The 22,615-nt window shown below is 40.5% G+C and overlaps 1 protein-coding gene across 1 annotated transcript; it reads right to left on the bottom strand.

Moving 5' to 3' along the window:
- Positions 1-339: 339 nt before the first annotated feature.
- LOC118492057 lies at positions 340-2,931 on the bottom strand. Its single transcript, XM_035989817.1, has one exon. The coding sequence runs from the start codon at positions 2,929-2,931 to the stop codon at positions 340-342; it is 2,592 nt and encodes an 863-aa protein (XP_035845710.1).
- Positions 2,932-22,615: the final 19,684 nt, after the last annotated feature.

The following is a 22,615-nucleotide window of genomic DNA, read 5'->3' as shown; positions in this document are numbered from 1 at the left end:
CAAGGGCAAATTGGAAAGGACTTAGATGGTAATATGACGCATAAGCCCCAAATCTCTCGTCCAATCCAGCTCGATCGTATAGCATTTCGTTCGCGATCGGCTTGACTCTAACTGGTATGCTCAATAAATGCCTGATCTCTGGTAAGCAGCTCCAAAATCACCCGAATGGAGATTGAGTACGGGTGGTACATATTCAAACCTGCATCAACAAAAACAAGCAAACACCAAAGCAATACCGACTCGACACAAACGACTCAAAAACTACTAACTTAGACTCATGATACAAAATAAAAGACTCAATATACAAACTCTACAAATGGTGCACAACTGTCTACGCACTCATGGAGGATCATATAAGCGCAGCTCACCTCCATACCAACTACTACGGGCTGCAGCACTATCAAACCTATCATTTCCCGCATTTCTCCAAACTCCCCCATATCTCTCACAATCTCTCAACTCGTCATCGGGCGGTTTGAATCTAGATGTTTCATATCGAAATCTATCCCCACACTGAGCCCTGCTCAGTGTCTCTATCCTAGATTCTAACCTCATCAACCTCTCTTCCAACTCTTCAACTCTCCTATCAGGTGGATCCCCACACTTGGGTTTTAACACCTTCTCCACACTCGGCTCAGTCACCACCTCTTTCTCGGCACTCTCAACCTTCCCACTCTCCTTCAACAATGCGATCGCTTCGACTCGATCACTCGACCCTCTCGTAGTATTCACCTTGAAAACTACCGACTCATCGCCCGCTCTAAGTGTAATTGTGCCTAAGAAGACATCTATAAGCGCTTTAGCGGTGTTCAAGAACGGGCGCCCTAAAATCAACGGCACTTTTTCATCAGCCTCCATACCTAGCACTACAAAATCCGCTGGAAAGACAACCCTGTCCACCTTCACTAACAAATTCTCCACTATCCCACGAGGATACTTAACTGACTTATCCGCTAACGAGAGGGTCATTCGAGTTGGCTTCAAATCACCAAGGCCTAGTTTTTCGTAAAATGAATATGGCATCAAATTAATACTAGCACCAAGGTCTGCCAACGCGTGGTTTTGAACATCACCACCAAACAAACAAGGGATCGTGAATATGCCCGGATCAGTGAGTTTCTCAGGAAGTTTAGTCAAGATCACTGCAGAACAACCTCCATTCAATGGAGTACTAGAACACTCACCTATCTTATCCTTACGCTTGAGAAAATCCTTAAGGAACTTGGCGTATTTGGGCATGGATCTCAGGGCCTCTATGAACGGAAGATTCACCTTTAGCTGGGTGAACATCGTAAGAAACTTCTCGTATTCCCTAGCATATTGCTGCTGCTTAGCACGGGCGGGAAACGGAAGACGGGAATAATCAATCACTGGCGGTGGCCTAGCCCTAACCGGCTGCTTCTCTACTTTCTTCTCAACCTGAGGCTCCTCGGTATGTGCGGTACGTGCTGGGTCTAGCCTATGTTGCACCTTACCTGGGGCCTCCATCTCTATTTCCTCATCTACCTCAGCGTCACTCTCTAACTCAACACTTTCTCTCACGACCTCTACTAGACTCATCCCACTACGAGTAGTGATGGCTTTCACAGAATGGTTAACCGGGTGAGTGGTACCTGAAAACTGACTAGAGGGGGACTCTCTCAACTGCCTAGCTATATCCCCTACTGACCTCTGAAGATCTAAAAGAGTAGACTCTTGAGTTTTAAGCTGAAGTTCGTGGTTTCTATTCGTTTGCTCCTGATTTTTCATGAACGCCTGAGTCTGCGTCATCATCTGGGCGAACATCTCCTCCAACCTGTTCGTACTAACCTCAGGAGCCTTTCCACTGCCTTGACTCTCCTGAGTCGGTCCCCCACTAGCAAACTGCCTACTCAAACCACTATACTGACCACTCTGATATAAATCAGTACCCCTACTTTGATACTGACTCGATGGAAAACCAGGGGGATCGCCAGAAGGGCGACATCCACTACTACTACCACTACCCTGCCAGCTGGAGTTAAAAAGATTATTATTATTACTAAATTGACCCCTAGACTGACCAGCTATGAACTCAACCTGCTCTAGAGTAAGAGTGGGACAATCGAGCGTGTCGTGACCTCCCCTACAGACCTCACACCTATCAACTATCTTCTTAATCTCACTCAGCTCTCGCCTCATCTCTTGCCTCAACTCCTCTCTGACTCTCTCGATCATAGCAGTAGCTACCGATGGATCCAAGCTAACTTGGTTTACCCCTCGACCGGCCGAGGAGGTACGAACAGGAACGGAAGTCCTGCTGGTAGTGCTGTAATCCATGTCAGAATGGGCAAAACTTTGAAACAAATCGTTACACTCAGCTACTGTCTTCTTGCCCATAAGTTGCCCCCCTACTGAAGTATCGAAACGAGCTCTAATCTCAGGAGTAAGACCATTGTAGAATTTTTCAACTAACGCCCAATCAGACAAACCATGCTGCGAACAACGGGAAAGAAGCGTCTGAAAACGCTCCCACGCCAAGTGGTACGGCTCATCAGGCTCCATGCGGAAGGAGTGGATCTGATCACGAAGGCGAGATACCTTGGCTGGTGGAAAGTACTTGGCTAAGAAAGCATCACGGAGACCTGCCCAAGTAGTGAAAGTGCCTGCGGGCTGAGAATCGAACCAGACGGCTGCGCGTCCAGCGAGTGAGAATGGAAAGATCTGAAGAAATCGAGCATCGAGGTTCACCCCCTCAATGGAGAAGGTGCTGCAAAGACGAGTTATGCGGTTGATGTGAGCGGGTGCATCCTCCTCGTCACGTCCATGAAACTGGCATGAATTGGTGATGGCCGTCATGATGTAGGAAGGAATCCGCCAAGACCGATCGTTCGGGATGTCTGGAAGGGTGATGGGGGAATTCCCACCGGCAAAGCCAGTGGTCGCCTGATCGTAGACTGTCCTACGGGCCATGTGAGCTACGGGTGGTGGACTAGGTGGAGATGAACAAGAAGAAGACTAACAACTGACTCGACAAACTAAAACAAAAAGAAACAAATAAATCTAGACTCCTACGACTCAAACAAATAGCACGTAGCACGTATAATGTCAATCAAATCCAAACAAAGTAATCAACGCAATCGCCAAGAGTCCCCGGCAACGGCGCCAAAAACTTGATGTGCTGAAAATGGGTTAATTAAAAACAACTAAAATTACCCTAATTCTAGACTCTCTAAGCTTTAAATTTATAAAACTAAGACTCTCTAAACCCTAAACCACATGACCGGCAAGTGTACCGATCGATGCAGCATAGCCTAAGGAAGTCCGAGTATCGAACCCAAGAGACTCTACTAAATTACGTTAATGACTCTATCTAGACCTAGACTGACACGGACTTTAAATAATTGTTTATTGATTGGGGGGTTTCTAAAAATCCTAAATAATGCAAATAACGACTAAACTAGATTAGCTAAATAACTAACACGAACTCGAACGAAGGCTTTAACCAGTGGTGATGAAAACTACCTAGGCTAGACGCAAGCTAAACTCAGAATGGATTTCTATTCGATAATTTTGTGGTGTGGAACCAGGATCTTTAGATACTAAACCTATTAAGACACCACTAAGCCCCTCAAACACTCTCAAGGCGATTCTTGTGGCACTACCTAGGCTGTTACGCTCACCGCCTTTCTAGATTTTCCTTTCAGTCCTCTAGTTTCTTGAAAGTGCCTATGTAAGACGTTCTACCTTGCCGCGCGAACGTCTAAAGCAACTACGGGTTTTAATCTTGGTTTAATAGACAATGGAATGTTAAGGACTTATAACCAAACCGAGACCTATTAATAACCTCGAGCCTCTCAGCGACAAGTTTAGCAGCACACTTGATTTTATTAAATTACTGAATATTACTTCTAAGGTTACTTAATAGATTTTCACCCTAAAGGATTAATGATCTATTACGTGATATAGACACTCACCTAAATCAAGAACCCTAGCACAACCCTATTATGTGATAAAGACCGTCACCAAGGATTATACGAAGCAATAATCAATAATAAAATAGTCACAAGCACGCATACGCACCAAGTTAAATTCCCATAGTTTTTACAATGCAAGAAAAATCCACAACCACGCCAAGAACCGAATAAAAATCCAAACTTTATTAAACTATTGTCATAACCTAGGTAGTTAATAAAGATCTAGCCGAGAAACATGGTCTTAAAAACAATCAAACGAAGTTTCAAACAAGAATTCATAGATATCAAACAAGAAAAATAGAAAACTAAGGAAATTAAGTAGCGAAACCCGTTAATCCCTTGCTCTCCAAGCTTCTTGACCTTCAATCCAATGATTCTTTAGCCTTGATCATATGTAAATCGCCTTCAAAAAAAATATCTAAGAATGTATCTTCGTGCGTCTGATCGTTGCTGCCGTCCCCTCCGATGTTCAGCCGTATATTTTCGTCTATCCTCCTTTTTTCTCATATGGTTGCCCTCCTTTATTAATATATGGAATCCCTCTAACTTGCGGCCAATTGAATTGATGTATCCCTTAATGGGCCTGCCAAGCTGCCGTCCATAAAAAATCACCCATCAAGTTACCTATTTGTCCAAGTTTCTTATATATGATTGGCTGAAGTTGTTCCTTTGTGCATACGTATGAAAAACATAACATTTGTTTATTTCTTTTACATATATGGCCTTAAATAATAGTAATAATATATAGAGATTAGTGGGCTCGACCCAATCACGAAAAATGGCTGCAATTTTTATTCGGTCACTGGCGTTCTACTCTGCCCAACCGGCTGGTTATTTCCATATTATTCGTTTTTGCTACATTTGCACCAGGACCTGGCAAAACACGAAATAATATAATATAACACTAAAACTAAATAAAATCTATATAAAAATTATACAATTTACATGGGACAAATATGTGTATTTTACCCCACATCACAATACAGCCCTGTTGGCGTGCGGAATGCCGTCTTATCTTCATCTTGGACGGCCATTTGAACTTGGTGATACCCCTTGTAGCAATCAAGAAAGCATTTCCACCTGAATGTTGCCAAAGAATTGATTTTCTCGTCTATGTCTGGTAAGGCGTAGCAGTCGCGCGGGCATGCCTTGTTTAAGTCTTTGTAGTCGACGCACATTCTCCAGCTGCCGTTTGGTTTCTTTACCATCACTGGGCTTGCTACCCAAGTTTGGTATCTGACTTCTCTGATGATGCCTGCATTTAGTAGTTCTAGTACTTGCTCTTTCATGGCGTCATGCTTTATATCACCCAGGTGGCGTTTGGCGTGCACCACTGGTTTTGCGTCTTCTGAGACGTTCAGACGGTGCTCTGCAATGTGCCGTGGAACACCAACCATGTCAGCTGGTGTCCAGGCGGACACGTCCATATTCTCATGTAACAACTTCTTGAGCGCTGCGCGCGTTAGATCGGACATCGCTGGTCCCAGGGTAACTGTTTGTTCTGGGTGAGCGCTGTTCAACACCCATTTTTCTGCCTCTGCGCGTGGCGCTGGTTTACTTGCTTTTGTAGGCCTCATTTCATCTGTTGCTAAGACTTCCTTGCTTGCGTATATCAGTGCGATGCCTGTTTCCGTTGGGAATCCGATGGCCGAGTGTGGTGCAGAGCAAATCATGCTGAAGTCTCCCTGTGATTCTCTTCCTAGGAGGATGTCGTGCCGTAAGTGTGCAGGCAGCACCATGAAAGTGACTTCTTCTGTTCTTGAATTTCGTCCGTCTGAGAGCAACACCGGGAATGATATCTGTCCCAGGGGAAAGACGGCCTCGTTGCAGAAACCAGTTAGTGGATAGTCTACTGGCTCCAAGCGCGCCTTGTCCTCCTGGTCAAATTGATTGAAGCATTGTTTGTATATGTTGTCCGCGGTGCTCCCCGGATCGATGAAGATGTAGTCTGTCTGGTAATGACCAATCACTCCTGGGATGACTATTGGTCGTTTTTCCCTTGGGTCTCCTCTAACAACTGGGAAGATGACTTGCTTCTCTCGCCACGAATCATCTTGTGTACGCTTGTTGTAATTTTTCTTTGGTCTTCGTGGACCTCCTTGCACCATGTGGGTCTCCAACTTCCTTAGTTTTTTGTTATCCGGCCCTTCGTCTCTTCTTTGGATTTGGCGGTAGTCGCGCTTTCCACCTTTGACCAGGTGAGTGAGCTTTCCATCCCTTAGGGCTCTTTCAATTTCTTGCTTCAGGCTGAAACAGTCGTCGGTGAGGTGACCCGTATCCTTATGGAATTCACAGTAGAGATTGGGATCTTGACCCCTTTTGTTGCGCATCTGTAGGGGTGGTTTGAATTGGTGGTTTTCAGTGGCCAAGACTTCCGAGGGGGTCTTGGTTAATGGCGTCCACTGTTTCTCTCTGTTTTCTCTCTTTACTTCTTTTCTGTGTGTTATCTGGTTGATCGTGTGTCGCGCGTCTTCTCTCGGTGGGCTTCTTTCTCTATGACTAGAAGACCTCCATGACTGGTCTCTGCTTTTTCTGCCATGTCGGTCATTAGAGTTATGTGCGCGTTGACGGTGATCATCACCGGTCAACTGTTTGTCTGTCTGTGCTATTGTCTTGGCGGCTTCAATGAAAGTTTCCCAATCTTTGGGTCCTCCGTCTCTGCCTTTCACGCGCTTGATCAGATCATCACACTTGACTGCCCTCATGAAGTGCGCGCGCATCATTTTTTCTCCCACGTCTCTAATCTCCAAGCATTCTTTGTTATATCTTGTGATAAAATCTTCTACGCTTTCGTGGTCTCGACGCCATATGTTTAGGCAATCTGCTGGGTCTTTGGCGTGCCTCCGCTGTTGAGAGAAGTGTGCCAGGAACTTCTCTCTGAAGTCAACCCATGATTTAATTTTTCCTGCTGGTAAGCTATCGAACCAGACGCGCGCCGCGCCCACGAACGTTTGTGCGAACAGGTGGCACCAAGTTGGTAGGTTCCACCCACCTATTGCTCCTGCGCCTTTGAAGACCTGGAGGTGATTGTCTGGATCTGTCAGTCCATTGTATTTGCCAACGTTGTGCGGCAGCTTGGTTTTGTCTATGGCAGCTGTGGCAATCTCCCTGATGAATTTCGAATCTTCGGCCATGTCGTCTGGACGATAGCTTAAGGTATAGTCATGCTCTGCCTTTGGGTTGTACCCTGCGCGCTTTGCGGGCTTGTATGCTTCATGCTCTGGATGAAGTCTGCTAAACACTGAGGTTTCCCCTTTGTATGTTGGGTCGTCTTCTTCTTCATCCCATTCTGTGTTCATATTGCGCGCGCCTAAACGAGCCTGGATCGGTTTTCTTTGCACATTGGGGTTTTGCACAAAGTTGCTTTCTGTTTCACCATAGGTATCGCGTGTGTCGTGCGCGCTTGGTCTTCTCACATTCTGAACTGGTCCTCTCTCCGGACGTAGGTTCCACGCGTTAGTCTGCTGAGTTGTATGTGTACTCAAAGACCTTGGTGGTGGAGTTACAAATGCTGATTGGTTAGCTTGTGCCTGGAGTAGGGCTTGCTGTGCGCTGAGTTGCGTATAAACGAGGTTTATGGACGCCATCTGTTCGGCATACCAGGAAGCGAGAGTTTTTCCTTCGGGTAGCCCTAAAAGCGCGGAGTAATTGAGTTGTGCTTGTTCCGATGGAGCTGAGGGGCCAGCTCCATGGCTTGGTGTCAGCATTGGTGGTGGTGTCTGTTGCAACACCCCGGTCGGAGTTTGGAATGCGGCTCCGTTCGTGGTTTGAGTGATGATCCTTGATGGTGGGGTTTGGAAAGTGGGTCCAGTTGTGGTTTGGCTAACAACCCTGGATACACTCCCAAAGATAGGAGGAAAATCGTTGTTCAGTTGTCCCTCTTGAATGGTTTCGTTCCTTTGACCCCTTTGGACGTGTGCTGTGTCCGAAACGAGTTCGAAGGAAGAAACTTCTCCGTCGACTGGGTGTGAGGGATTTTGTTCGGCCATTTTGACGAGTGTTTTTCAATAGAGAAAAGAGATGAGGTTGGTTTTGCAAAAAGCGGATGGCGCCAATGATGAAACACCGATTAACACAAGGTTTATCGATGGGGTTATCTCGTCTATGGGGTTCAACCTCTTTTCTTGCTCGTATCGATGGCTTGAGATCTGCAAAACAGTAAACACCGTCAGTCTCGTTAAGAGGGGGAGAAAGGGGATTTCCCTCTTAACCAGGCTCCGGCGTGAGAATAAGTACTGTTCTGAGAGAAATAAACAGTGTGTATAGAGTGAGTATGGAGAGTAAAGATCCTGAACCTGAATAATGAAGGGTCCTATTTATAGCCGGAGGGTGAAGAAGGAAGAGCAGCTGTGCCAGCTGTGGGCGCTTGCCAGCTGTCCGACCAAGGGGAATATCCTCTTGGTCTGCTTTGTCACGGCAGGTGTAGTGGTACACGTGGCGTTCTTACATTTGCCCACGTTGGATACCTCGTACTGGCGTTGTCAGCTCTTCTCCCTGATTTGTCGCAGGCCTATGTGGCATTCTGCGAGTGGTGACACGTGTTGTCCTTTATGTCGGATAGAGCATCTTTGGCGCCAACTGCGAGTCTTCCAGAAGTTTCTAGAAGCTTCTGGATTGCTTCGCTGATATAGACGCCTTGTATGCTCAAAAGTGGTGTGGTCCCTGCCATGTAGGCAGGGAATTGGGACCATACCTCTTCACTAGCCAACGGAAACATCTCGTTGAACCTTTACCATATTGTTGAAACGTCTTGACGATTGACCAATCATTGGCTGCCACGTCCGACAACGTTGAAACGTCTCAGAAGTCTTAGCTGAGACGTCTTCACATGGCTTGAGACGTTTCCTCATGTCTTTATATGACTCAATATGGCTTGAGACCTTTCCACATGGCTTGAACTCTTTCCACATGGCTTGAACCCTAAAATGACATTTAACTCTTTATAAAATTAACCTTAAATTACGTTAAATATAAATAAAATAGTTGGTTGTTTGGATTTTTCATATTTTTTAAAGTTTTTTACTTTTCTTAAGTTTTAAAGTCTTTTAGAGTTCTTATACACACCATGTTGTAATACATATGAGAATTTTAAAAGAATAATTTTTCACAATCTTAAAAGTTTTAGTAATTAAAACTTTTGTAACATAATATGATTATTTAAAACATATTTTCAATTTTTAAACTAATATTCCTCACATTTTTTAAACTCTTATATCTATTTCCTACGTTTACGTTTCTTTTTTTCTTAAAAATTACACCATAAAAAGCCATACCCTGTAACGTCTCAGAAAAAACAAGGCTTGTGTGTTGCAAAGAGATAGAAAAAACAATCTTATCGGCTCAATTATGTTAGTTATACCATTTAAATGAGAAGTCAATAAAATAACAAATGCCACCTATTATTTTAGATATTAAGAAAACAAATATTAAATTTTGTTGATCCTTACGTTTTGTTATACGGAATATGATTTCACACACATGCACGTATATAACAGGGGTGCCCTCTTAGTATGGCTTTTTATGGTGTAATTTTTAAGGAAAAAAAACGTAAACGTAGGAAATAGATATAAGAGTTTAAAAATCGTGAGGAAGATTAGTTTAAAAATTTGAAAATATGTTTTAAGTAATCCTATTATGTTATAAAAGTTTTAATCACTAAAATTTTTTAGATTATGAAAAATTATTCTTTTGAAATTCTCATATATATTACAACATGGTGTGTATGTATGTGTGTATAAGAACTCTAAAAGACTTTAAAACTTAAGAAAAGTAAAAAAACTTTAAAAAATATAAAAAATCCTAACAACCAACTATTTTATTTAATTTTATATATATTTAAGGGAATTTAGGGTTACTTTATAAAGAGTTAAATGTCATTTTAGAGCTCAAGCCATGTGGAAAGGGCTCAAGCCATGTGGAAAGATCTCAAGCCATGTAAAGCCATATGAAGCCATGAGAAAACGTCTCAAGCCACATGTGGAAAGGTCTCAAGCCATATGAAGCCATGAGGAAACGTCTCAAGCCATATGAAGACGTCTCAGCTAAGACTTCTGAGACGTTTTAGCGTTGTCAGACACGTGGCAGCCAGTGATTGGTCCATCGTCAAGACGTTTCAGCAATATGGTAAAGGCTCAACGAGACACTTCCGTTGGCTAGTTTCGAAACTTTGACCAATTATTGGCTAATCTTGCTATTTCCCCTTATTTAAATGAGAGAGCCCTGTATTGTCTCATTCCAGCCAGGCTATGTTTTCTTAATCAGGCTCATGTTATTTTCAAAGTTTGGCTTTTTTTGGTGTTCCACTTGGAAATTATATCACCGGCTGTCACTTGATAGTCATTGTGCCACCAGAAGAGCAGAACTCTTTGGCGTAACACACGGTGGGATGAAAACCCGGGTGGGCTTGGGAATCGAACTGACAACCTCGCACAAGGCCTAGTTCAAATTCTTTATTGCCTATATCCACCGGACCTCATATAACACAAGTGGGAATTAAACTTGAGTCTCTATTGAAAAAGCTAAGTTGCCTACCGCTAAGACACAAGTGTTGAGATGTCTACACTAAACATTAAACAAGACTATTTAATTATTCATTAATTATCAACGAAGTATTAAAAGAAGTATCGAATGATTTTTAAATTGTTTTTTTTTGAACGTCAAGGAACCGTGTGCCAACCACTGTGACACTGGGCGCAGTGGTCAAGGTCAACTACTCGACCGCCGCCAGCCCCTTGGCTCTCCCATATGCGCGGAAACCCGACCTCCACCAGCCCGAAGGCACGACACCGGAACAATCGGTAAAACCTCACCTCCCATCCAATGTGACAACCATCAAAAATCCAGGTATCCGTACGATTAATTAACCATGATTAGTGCTTAATGACTGTGCTGAATTACAATTGATTGCTTTCTGATTTTTGCATTATACTTACATGTGCATCACATTTCATACTGTCACATCATTTTTACATACAAACTTTAGTGACATAAACGATGCACAAAGCACGGTTAGCACAGTTAGCGGATAACTCAGAAAATGCTGACGATGTTCAGTACATAGACAAACAGTGTTTTGAGACCCCGTATGGGCCAGAGACAAGTTACTACACTAGTACAATGTGTAGGAAAGTGAGGATCACAAGACTGCTTCACTAGGTGATAGTTTAAGTGCCGGAAAGTGCCTAAAACCCACTTAAAGTGCTGAATTCAGCATATTTCAGCAAAAATCAGCAAATTAACAAGCTAGTAACATGCAAAAATATGACTAAATGGTCCTGAATGCTTTCCTAAGTGTCGAGAATTAAAAGTGTCACAAAAGGATACATAAAGATCACTAAACAGAATAGTTTGACACTTTAACGAACCGGTATCGAACCAAACAACCGGACATTACCCGAAACACCAAAATTATACTAGAAGCATTGTTTTAGTGTTTCTGAGCTAGTTATGATCCCCAAACACCCTAGCACACTATATAGCACATCATACACATAAACACTAACTAATACACTTAACTTCTAACTAAATCACTTAACCTACCATTTAAACCCAACTAAGACCCTCCCCCCTAGGTGGACGGTCACAAGTGACCCCACCATAATCTTTCTTGATCACACTAAATCTTCCTTGATCTTATGAGGATTTGTTTAGAGATATATCTTGTACTATTGAGGACATATTAACCATTGGGTAAAGCTTAAACATGTTATAAGAAGATGATCATTCTCATATCTCTCACACACACAAACACACACCTCATTTCCTCCCTCTCCTCTCCCATTCTCGGCCGAGAATCAACAACAACACCACCACCATTGTCAAGTCTTGTTCATTCAATCCAAGATCATCCAAAGGTGTCTAACGAAGTGTGGAGCTTGTGGATCTTGAAGGACCTCTCCCATTAGCTTTTATCCTCCACATTTGTCATCTACAACATCAAGTGTTCTTCCCTAGCCTTGTGCTAGTAGTAAGGCCCTCATAACCCTTTGATACTTCATATATTGTTGGTTAAAAGATGATATACATTGTTAATCTTGATGAACACTAAAAGACATATTCATGAATCTCTAACATAAGCTTATAAACATATGAATACTTGTTGATTTGTGTTTATTTGATTCTTGTTGATTGATTATTAGTGTTAGTGATGTTAGACATCATATGGAACCTACTAGATTGTGATTAAATACATGACCTAGTACGTTAATGTGATGATCTTGTGAAAGACTAAGATCATCATGCCTTATGTTTACATGAACTTGAATAATAAAAGTTGTTTTCATGTGATGATGATACAAGTCTTGTGAGTGGATAATTTCTAAAATAGTTTTCCAAAGAAACCAAGCTAAATCACAAAGATTTACATGAACATTGTTTTTAAAGAAACTAACCATGTTTTTAGTGGTGAAACAAGTACAATGATACATTGTTTACAAGAAAAATTCAAGAGAATGATTTTTGGCAAAATCATCTAGTAAGTTGTAAACACCTAAATCCTTTAAGAATGAGATTTTTAAAGAAGTAAACACACTTTAAAGGGTAACTAAACCTACTAAACACACTACCAAGTTACTACAAGTTTTTATGAAAGTTCAAGTTCATGATTGTTATGAAAATAGCATTGTTTTAGCACTTGGTAAGTGTACATTGATTGTTGATTGTTTGTGATGATTTTGAAAAGAAAATGATATGCTTTGATAGCATGGACACCTCCATTTTTAGGGGAAACTATGGCAAAATTTTCTAAAAATACAAACACTTAGCAAAATATTTTCTAAACAAATATTTACAAGTGTGTTTTAACTATGATTTTCAATATAAACTTTGCCATAGAATTTGTTACAAAAATAAAAGTATTGGAGGTTGGTTTTTATAAATAAAGATGGATAAATATGTATTTAGAATATATATTTACAACAGAAACACATCGTGTGTGATTACTTGTATCCTTTGTGTATTAGTTATATTATTTTAGGATTTAAAGTAATATAACTTAACAAAATTTACCATCCAAAGTAATACCAAAAATTCATAAGGAATAAATATATAAGTTACACGCTTAATAATGTGAAACCAAACAATAGAACGTAACTTACAAAATATTCCGGAAATTACCGCTATAAGTATATTTTTGGTAAATATTAGTTTGGATACGAAAGAAATGAAAATATGATTTTTGTAAATATTACCAAGTTATATCATATTTTCGACAAGGAGAAAATATATTATTTTTTGAAGTAAAAATATATTTTCTTAGAATATTTAGAAGATATATGATTTTTGAGAAAAATATGTATTTTCTTGAAATACATTATTTTTGGACAAAATACGTTTATATATATATATATATATATATATATATATATATATATATTCTAAGTTAGACATGGAAATATATTATTTTGAAACTACAAATACAAGAATGCGAATATACATGTATGAGATACCCCCATCCTTGGGAAGGAAATATAAGTATAAATACTTGAGAGGTATTATTATAAAAATATTGGTTAACAATTATTCCAAAAATTATAAGTATAATTTAAGTTGAAATATTAATTATTTTGACAATAATTATATTGGAATGATATCAGAAACGTATCTCAAAAATGTAAATACTAAGGCAAGGCACGGCCCATTCGTCTAATGGACCCTAGTACATTGTAAGGAGTCGTGTTTGCTGAGGAGATTTGAGTTGCGAGATCAGACGACGCAAAACTGTGAGTTCATGTCCCCCTTTTCTTTAAACTGTTTTGTTTATTTACTTCGGGGGTGAAATACATGTTACAAAAGGATTACATACAAATACAATTGGTATGGTTAGCCTAGGAAAGAACCATAGATCATGTGAATGGGTAGGCGGATACTTGAGACTATTAATCCTCGTATAAGGACCGAGGGGCATGAGTGATAGATTTATTTGGGTGTAGCGAGCCCACACCCATGAGGACCAGGGTGGCCCATAGGGTGACTATGTCTTCCAGCCGGAAGCCCGGTACAAATTTGCTAGGTTTGAGTCTTCCTACACCGTCACACATATCAGTGGCCTTGCAAACCATTGATGATCTTTTCATTGTTTGCTTTCATACCGAGATTTACGAACATACATTCATACACTGTTACAAAGGTTTATGCATACTTATATAAACACATGAACTCGCTCAACTTTTGTTGATGTTTTCAAGTTACATGTATTTCAGGGAACTAAGTGGATCTGGCAGGTGTTGCATGTTTTCAAGCTGCGTAATAAATAAAAGATGTCATCCGGGGTCATAGGGTTTAAGAGGTGTATCCTGTTCCTGGACGGGATACATGTTTCTAAACCCGGTTTTTATTTAAGATCTTTTGTTGAGTCTTCATGAACTCATTTAAACATGTTGTGGTTGTAACTTAACATTTGGTGTCTATGTTTCAGACAAGTATGTTGTGGTATTTTCAAACTTAATTAATGGATGAACATCTTATGGTTTTTATCATATAGCGTTGTTATGATTGAATGCAATGGTACTAAGAAAGTCACACCAATAATCACGCTTCCGCAAAAGTCAGGGTGTAACAGCTTGGTATCAGAGCTTCGATCGTAGCGAGCTAGGATTCTTTCTCGAGTCTAGACTACGATCATTAGGTCTCTCACGAAAATGTTTTCAAACATGTTTACATTGCATACACAAAACGTCCAGATCCAGGGAAACAAACATTTTTACAAACAAAGGGCACAAAACACATTTCAAAGCTTATATTCATAATTCAGTCTAAGAGACTGGGGAAGTTTAGTCTAAGAGACTAGGGAAGGTTCAGTCTAAGAGACTGGGGAAGTTTAGTCTCAGAGACTGGGTAGTTCAGTTTGAGAAACTAGGAAGGTTTTAGTCTGAGAGGCTAGGTAGTTCAGTCTGAGAGGCTGGGTGGGATAGTCTGGGAAGACTAGGATGGATACGTGTTTACTTTGTCTCTACTTACATGCTTATTTGATGATTATTGATATATGTGCATATGTTGTGATTGTTTGTTACAGACACCATGTCTTCATCGAAGAGTGAGTTGTCAGATACCGTAGACCCTATGGCCATAGTATCGGACGATGAGATTGTCCCGGACCCTGAGGTTTTCACTTCAAACACTGAGAGTAGCGATGATGATGATTTTCAGCCATTTGCTTTACCTGACTTGGGCGACTTTATACCGCTAGCTGATGGTTTTCCTGGCGAGGATCTACTTCTTGTTCCGATTGTAACAACCCGCACTTTCGTGCGTTGTTACTACTCGATATACTGTAACACCCCGAAAACGAGTTTGGTAATCAAACTCCGTTGATACTAAAGGACGGGTAAAGTGCCGTTAGTAGTAAAAATAACCCGGTAAATATTTGGATTTAAATAAGAAATCCTAATATTAAATACAAACGAATCAAAGTTTTAAGGAAATTGAGTCTATAAGAGCCCGAGTTAACGGGACTTAAAATAAAAACGGGTTATAACTCCCGGGACCCACCAAGTAACTAGGAATATTAACCTAGTTAGTTGGTGTCTTGACATAATAGAACAAATATGGTTAAAGTAACCAAACTATATGATTAACAAAAGTAGAGGGGCCTATGTTGTTAAAATTGAAACTTATATTATTAGTTTTAATTAAAAACAAAACCAAACACCCGCATTTGGATGTCTGGTCGATCAAGAACAGGAGAGGGCGACCTCCCTCATCCTCAAAACCCTAAAATTCACTAAACCCACAAATTGAAGGCTCAATCCAAGTTGAAATCAAAATCTAAACATGGAATCGTGATCACCTCGTCAAGAGGATCATAAGGTATGTCGAATTAGGGTATTTCGATTCAACCTAAGTTCTTGCATGTGATTGAAATTGAGTGTTGAGCTTAGGGGTGAGCAAGAAAACCGAAATAACCGAACCGTAACCGAATAACCGAATCGAAAAAACCGAACCAAAACAAAAACCGACGGTTCGGTTTTCGGATTTTTAATAACCGAAAATTTCGGTTCGGTTTTCTGATAAACTTTTTCAATAACCGAAAAAACCGAACCGAACCGATAAGTTACAATCCATATATTTTTATATTTAAGTTTAAATTGTTTAAGTATTTAACCCAATGCTAGTAGAAAATGTTAATTTTGTTCTTGAATGTTAAGTTTTTATAATATAAACATTATAACTGAATTGATAAATATTATATAAGAATATTCTAAAATATTTCATGTATGCCGATTGGTTTTAATACTTAGAATTAATTGAGGTGAAATTAACTCACAAACTTAAATGAGACATTAAAAGAATTAGTTGTAATGCAGCGTAAATTGCATTCAACATGAAAAAAAGGGATGGTTAACATTAATTGGTTTTATTAGTTATTAATATGTCAAATGCTAATGAAATTCTGGCAACATGTGTAACTAGATCATAATGTGTTGCTGCTTTATTGAATGGGCCGATTAGAAATATGCTAAAAGTATTGGGCTGCTGGATTATGACTCACTTGGGGCTAGAGATTGTGGGAGTTGTATTGGAATAAAAACACAGTAGCCATATTAATATGAGGATGTTTGTTATTGTTGAATCTTACAAAATTTTGTTTCAAAAACCAAAATAACCGAAAAACCGAACCGAACCGACGTAAAAACCGAAAAACCGAAACCGAAAAAAACCGAAACCGAACGGTTTTTAAAACCCGAAAACCGACATTTCGGTTTCGGTTTTGATTTTACCCAAAAACCGAACCGAACCGAACCGTGCACACCCCTAGTTGAGCTTAATTATGTGTAGCAAACATGAAATTGGTAGTGATATAAGGTTTAGGGGCAAACCCTAGATGAATTCTTGTCAAATTCTTGCATGATGATGGTATGGATCAAAATCACCATAGTGGGTGACTAATATGTTAGTAGAACTTGATAAACACTAGGGTTAAAACTCTTGTTCTAGTGTAAACTGAAATTATGAGATAATCCTTAAATTATTGATGTTAAAAATATGTGTATATTGTCTAATTGAAGTTAATTAGAGTGATAAACTCAAGTCATGAACTTGGTTTAGATCATGTAGAAATCTGACCCGCTAGGTGTTCGATAAAACGCCTAAATGAGGGTTAAAATGTTGAAAGCTGGGTAAAACACATATTTGGAAATGTTAAGAAATAATGCGTTAAAGCTTACGAAAGAGTTCTAAACTTATTAAGAATTGGACTCTTTAGACAAGGAATCCAGAACGTCAAGCGGACACGCCGGAGGAGATACACGCGGAAAAGGTGTGCTTTAAAGGTACGTAACTACGGTTTCGTTACGTTATGCTTGATTACGTATTTTCGCTAGTAGACTTTAAATTAGCATTATAGATGAAATTGGTATTTAGTTGAAATGACGAAGATCACAAATAGATAAATGGGTCAAAAGGTGAAATTATCACCTTTTGACAATATCGACTAATGATTTGTTGAGTTATATGATTATAGGAATGAATATCAAATGGATGTATACCTCGCTATTCCTTAGCGGCTATTAAAGCAAGGTATCGAAACGGGTCAAATATTGATCCGAGTCAGGTATGTAAAATGGTTTAACTCATCACTTAGAACTTGAGGCTCTCTAAGAGTTAAACAAAGTCAAAAATTGGATATTCGGTTATCTTAAAGGGAAACCGAATGATTTAAGTTATAATTGTGGTATTTTAGAAAAATAATGGTTTCTAATCAGAATTATAGTTAAAAGATCGGATTTTGGGTCAAACAAGCATCTAAGAGTCATTCGTCGTAAAAGAGGGACTAAAATTGACAAAAATGCCCTTGTAGGCTAAATTGAACAAACAACCCTTAAAGGTTATTTGGAAACGAGTCTTTATGATTTGATAAGTACTTAGGACGAGTATAGAAGTTGAAAGATGTAATACATTAGTTAAATGGCTCTATTTGAGTCTTACCGTAGAACGATGAGTTGAGAGGTAAACTCGGTTTATATAAATTACTGTAGTAAACCCACCATAATTACAGTTGTGATGGAAAATTATATGATAAGAAATGTGGTAAAGTAAGGTTAGGAACAATCGAAAGCGATTTTTTTTAGCTAGAAGGTGCTTAAATACCCTTAACGGGTCAAAATAAAAATTTGAGCGTAAACGGGTTTCTATTAAGTAAGAAACCCGTGATTTGAGATTAATATGGTAGGAGTTGTGGAATCTAGGAATTTCATTAGTTTAAAGAGTAAATAGACATGTTTGTTTGATAAAAGATTGAATGGGTCAAAACTTGGTAAAAAGGGTAGTAAGCCGAAGACTTAAAAGTCTGAAATTATGTTAATCCAGATGTCGGACTTTAACTCCATAAGATGGAGAAATAAATTACGGACGCGTAGGAAAAAGAATCACGTAAAACGGATCAATAACGAAGAAGTTATGGTCGTTTCCGTAAAAAACTAGTATTGCTGAAAAATGCAGGACCCAGCTCTGAACCTGCTGGAAAATGCACTCCCTCGCGCCACGCGAAGGAAGACTTGAAATCCGTCGCGACACGCGGGGACTTCTGGCGGCCCGCGTAGAAGATCTAGGAGTCTCTCGCGGGGCGCGAGAGACCCAAAAAGCTGCAAAAATTGGTTTTCTTGTTCGTTTTAATATCCGGACTTGATTTAATCACTTATAAACTGCGAATGACTAATTTATTTCATGGTTCATGAAATGTAGGTATGTCCATGGATACCGAACGACGATCAAGCTCATAGAGGAACCGAACACAATCAAGATGCAAGCTTCCGCACACCGTTTCGTTGTTACTTTTAAATGACGAACTTAACTACATTATGTCGTACACATTTAATTTGTAAAAGTTTTTAATTAATCAGTATTTTCGAGGTGTATGTAATTATAATTACGGGTTCATTTTCGTATTTTAAACGAAAACCGCTTAAAAATAGCATGGGTTTTACATATACTCGTTACGCCTAGCACCAGAGATTCAGATCATAATGTACCCACATCAGTTACATCGCTATATCACGATATGTTCGCATATTCTATCACTATCACATCATGTTACACTTGCTGACAACCACGAAGTTGTCAAGTGAGGACCAATTCTACCCTCCCTGATAGCCGTGATGTGTCGCAGTGCAACTTATTACATAAAGTTTATCTAACATTCACGATGGCATTGGGAGAGGACCTACTCTACCCTCCTCGATGACCGTGAAGCGTTGAAAGGAAATCGAATACTCGAAACGAAACTCAGTTACCGTATCGCGGACTTTGGGTAATTAAATATATAAAATGAATACGTATATACGACCTTTTGTGATTAATTATAATAAATAAATAAATAATAAATAAGTATATGGAAGCGTGAGACCAGAACTATCGCAACGCACAAACTCGTAGGTCGAAACCCCTCCGAACGGACAAGCCGTCCGAACGGATGGGCCAGCCGATCGGATGGGCCAGCCGACCGGACGGGCCACCCGATCGGACGGGCCATCCGATCCGGACCAGTTTCCCCTCCTTTCCTTCCTCTCTTGCTTATAAATACCTCCCCTCACTCACCATTTCCCTTGATGAGAAGCTCTCAGCCGACCAGGACGCTCTTGACCCTTCATCTCACGATTTCTCGGGATTCTTATAAGTTTTCAACACAAATCTTGTACTTCTTTGATCTACACGCACTCCTCCACCTTTCTATCTTTCGAATCTCAACTTTTAACCGTGAAATCCACGGATTTGAGATGATCTAGGGTGATGTCATCATGAAGTTCTTATGAACTTCAAGTGTTGGCCTCATTCCACCAAGAACAACTCAGATCCGAAGGATTTCCACAAGAATAAATAATATTGTCACAACAGATCTACACATAATCATGAATAAAAGGATTGAAGAATGGTTTCCAACTTTCTTCCAACTCTTTTACTCTCAAAGCACTCAAAAACGGTGGAATCGGAGCTTATACCGACCTTCTACTCATTTCTAGTGTTGTGTTGGTCAAAGATCTGATTCCTAACGACGAGACGACCAATTTCGGGTTAAACATGGAAAAATCGCCAAGAACGGCCAGTTATGATGGAACAGGGTGATTCCCGGCCGGTAGAACGGTCGGACTTGACGGAATTTTAGTTGTTTAGCACGTCACAGCAGCGTCTCGACCAAAACCACCGAAAAACCTTCAAAATACCGTCGGATACAGCTGGACGGCCAGCCGATCGGGCAGCCCAGCCGATCGGACAGCCCAACCGATCGGACAGCCCAACCGATCGGACAGGCTCGCCGATCGGACAGGCTGACCGATCGGACAGGCTAGCTGATCGGACAACCCATCCGATCGGACAGCCCATCCGATCGAACAGCCCATCTGACCGGACAGCCCATCCGAATGGGCCAGCATTCGATCAGTTTATCATTCATTCTTGTGCAATCCGTTATTATTTAACGCACTATCAAATACTCATGTGATCAGTCTGTAATCAGGGCATTCTCAGACATTATCCCGCCAATCCAAACCAAATACGCACTGTGAGTATACTTGAACCCCCTTTTATCGCATTTTGGGTGTAACATACGTTCTTAACAAATCGAACTTATCGAACGAATTATTCAATCAATTAATTTATCACTTGCGAATAATTGTTATGCATAGATATACGCGATGCTAGTTACATATGTGCTAGGACTTATACTCGTGACGTCCCACCACGACTAGTATAGTACTATTGCGCCCGACGGGGTCAAGTTATGCCATCGAAGAATCGAGCATCGAGGACTTAGCTGGTAGTATCAGTTTTGTGAGTATATATGTCGTGGATTACGTTTATACATGTGGAAATTCGCAACACTTTTTAATCTATTATGCTACTACATATCAAACCTGTATACTCGCCAATACTTTAGTATTGACATTATTTTAACGTATGTTGCAGGTTTAGTTGCAGTATACATCAAATCAAGCTAGGAAGTCTAGAAACTCACCTAAAAATCTAGGTTGTCGGATTTGTATTGTTCGAGAGGACAAGAAATCTGTGATGACTTATGTGATTGTATTATTTGTTAGTATGGGATAATGAATGTAATAAATATTATCGCAAGATAGTTGTTATGGATTCTCTTGAGCAATCTGATTCGCCTAGTGTCGCGCCCCGACGATTCCGCCATCAGTTGGGGTGTGACAGATTGGTATCAGAGCCAGAACTATAGGGAACTAGGCAAGACTCAACCTAGTCCGGGTCAACGTCTTAGAAATTGACCTAGTCTATAGTCTAAGTACCTACAGGCCGACTCGTATGAACCTAATAGGGTTTATATTGGGCCTACCTGATACTCTTGAACGAAATTGCTAAAAACTACCAACTTTGTGTGAACCTCGCATACTACAGCTTCACACGGAGAAGCCTTTCCTAAGGCCGAAGTACTACTTAGCCTTTCCTAAGGCTGACACAATACACATGATTTCAAAAGTACTCGCATATCACAACCGAGTGATCCAGTAGAGACCAGGTGTGAAAACCAACAACTCTCGATAGGATTGCTCACTCAGCGCATTTTCTAGCACGAGAATCTTTTGTTGAGTTAGGAGTGACATCCATACCTCGACGAAAGCCTCCATTTCGAAATTATAGTGGAGCTCCCGGATTCATTCGATGAGCACAACCACAATTGGGAACGAAGCTGTTAAGTCAGGGGTGAAACCCATACCTTAATGAACCGTTCCACTCTCTAAAATTGTTTAAAAAAAAAGCTCTCACCAAGTACTCAACCATGAAAACGACTCGAGCCACGCGGTGACTAAGAGGGTGAGTGCCATGAGCTGCATCCCAGTGGAAGCATAAGCTTTCTAGGTCAACGCGCGCGTGCGCGAACTTGTTGGGTATAGTTGGGTTACCTTGGGTAGTCGACGCTTGAAAACCCGAGGCACTCCGATTACTTTACTAAGCCTACGACTCGCCGGTTTTACGTTTTGATGAACTTAGTTATGCGATATGTGTTTATTTTACGACTTATCCATTTTCGCTACCTGTTTTACAAAACGCACAGCTCGCACAGCCATCGCAATCTAAAACAAAGACCGAATGTTCGCAACGAAACTAATGTCAAAATTGCTCGCTTTCTCTTTCTATCTCTCTCTCTCTTCCACGCATCGCGTCCTCGCGTATTCTACAATCAATATATGTGTATAAGTGTAAAGTATAACTATCTATATCTAAATACAACCAAATCATTGTGAAAACCTAGGGAGTTTCTTGTCTCTTATGTGGTTCCTATGTGAAATCTATTTATATTGCACGCTACAAGTTTTAATCACGCTCAATCGCATCGCAAACTCAAAATCATTATGATCGAATCTCAGTCCAAATCTCTCTCTGTCTAGATGACTTCCAACAACTCTACCTCGAGACGAACCGCTAGGAGAAGAGCCAGACGAAGCGCCGATAAGAGGATTGCCTCACTTGTGACCAAGGAAGTGGTCAAGCTCATTACTCAAATTGTCCCTCAAGTGTACTCTCTCGGCAACTCTCGAACCACGGAAGACGTCAAGACGGAAGCACCGCAATCTACTTTTCTCTACAAACACTTCAAAGCCTATGATCCGATGGAATTCACAGGTGAAGGAGGTGTGACCCAACTACTCCAGTGGTTCGATTCTATCGATGTTACCCTTCGTCAAAGTGGGTGTCCCGATAGTTTCCGCACTACGTGCGCTACTAGA

The sequence above is a fragment of the Helianthus annuus genome, chromosome 5 (genome assembly GCF_002127325.2).
Source record: "Helianthus annuus cultivar XRQ/B chromosome 5, HanXRQr2.0-SUNRISE, whole genome shotgun sequence".
Lineage (NCBI taxonomy): Eukaryota > Viridiplantae > Streptophyta > Magnoliopsida > Asterales > Asteraceae > Helianthus > Helianthus annuus.
Note: the sequence above shows the minus strand (reverse complement) of the source record. Positions and strands in the feature narration are given on the sequence as shown.

What these genes read in the sequence shown, in the direction of transcription:
- LOC118492057 (XM_035989817.1), bottom strand. Translation starts at nt 2,931, where the DNA reads ATGGCCCGTAGGACAGTCTACGATCAGGCGACCACTGGCTTTGCCGGT.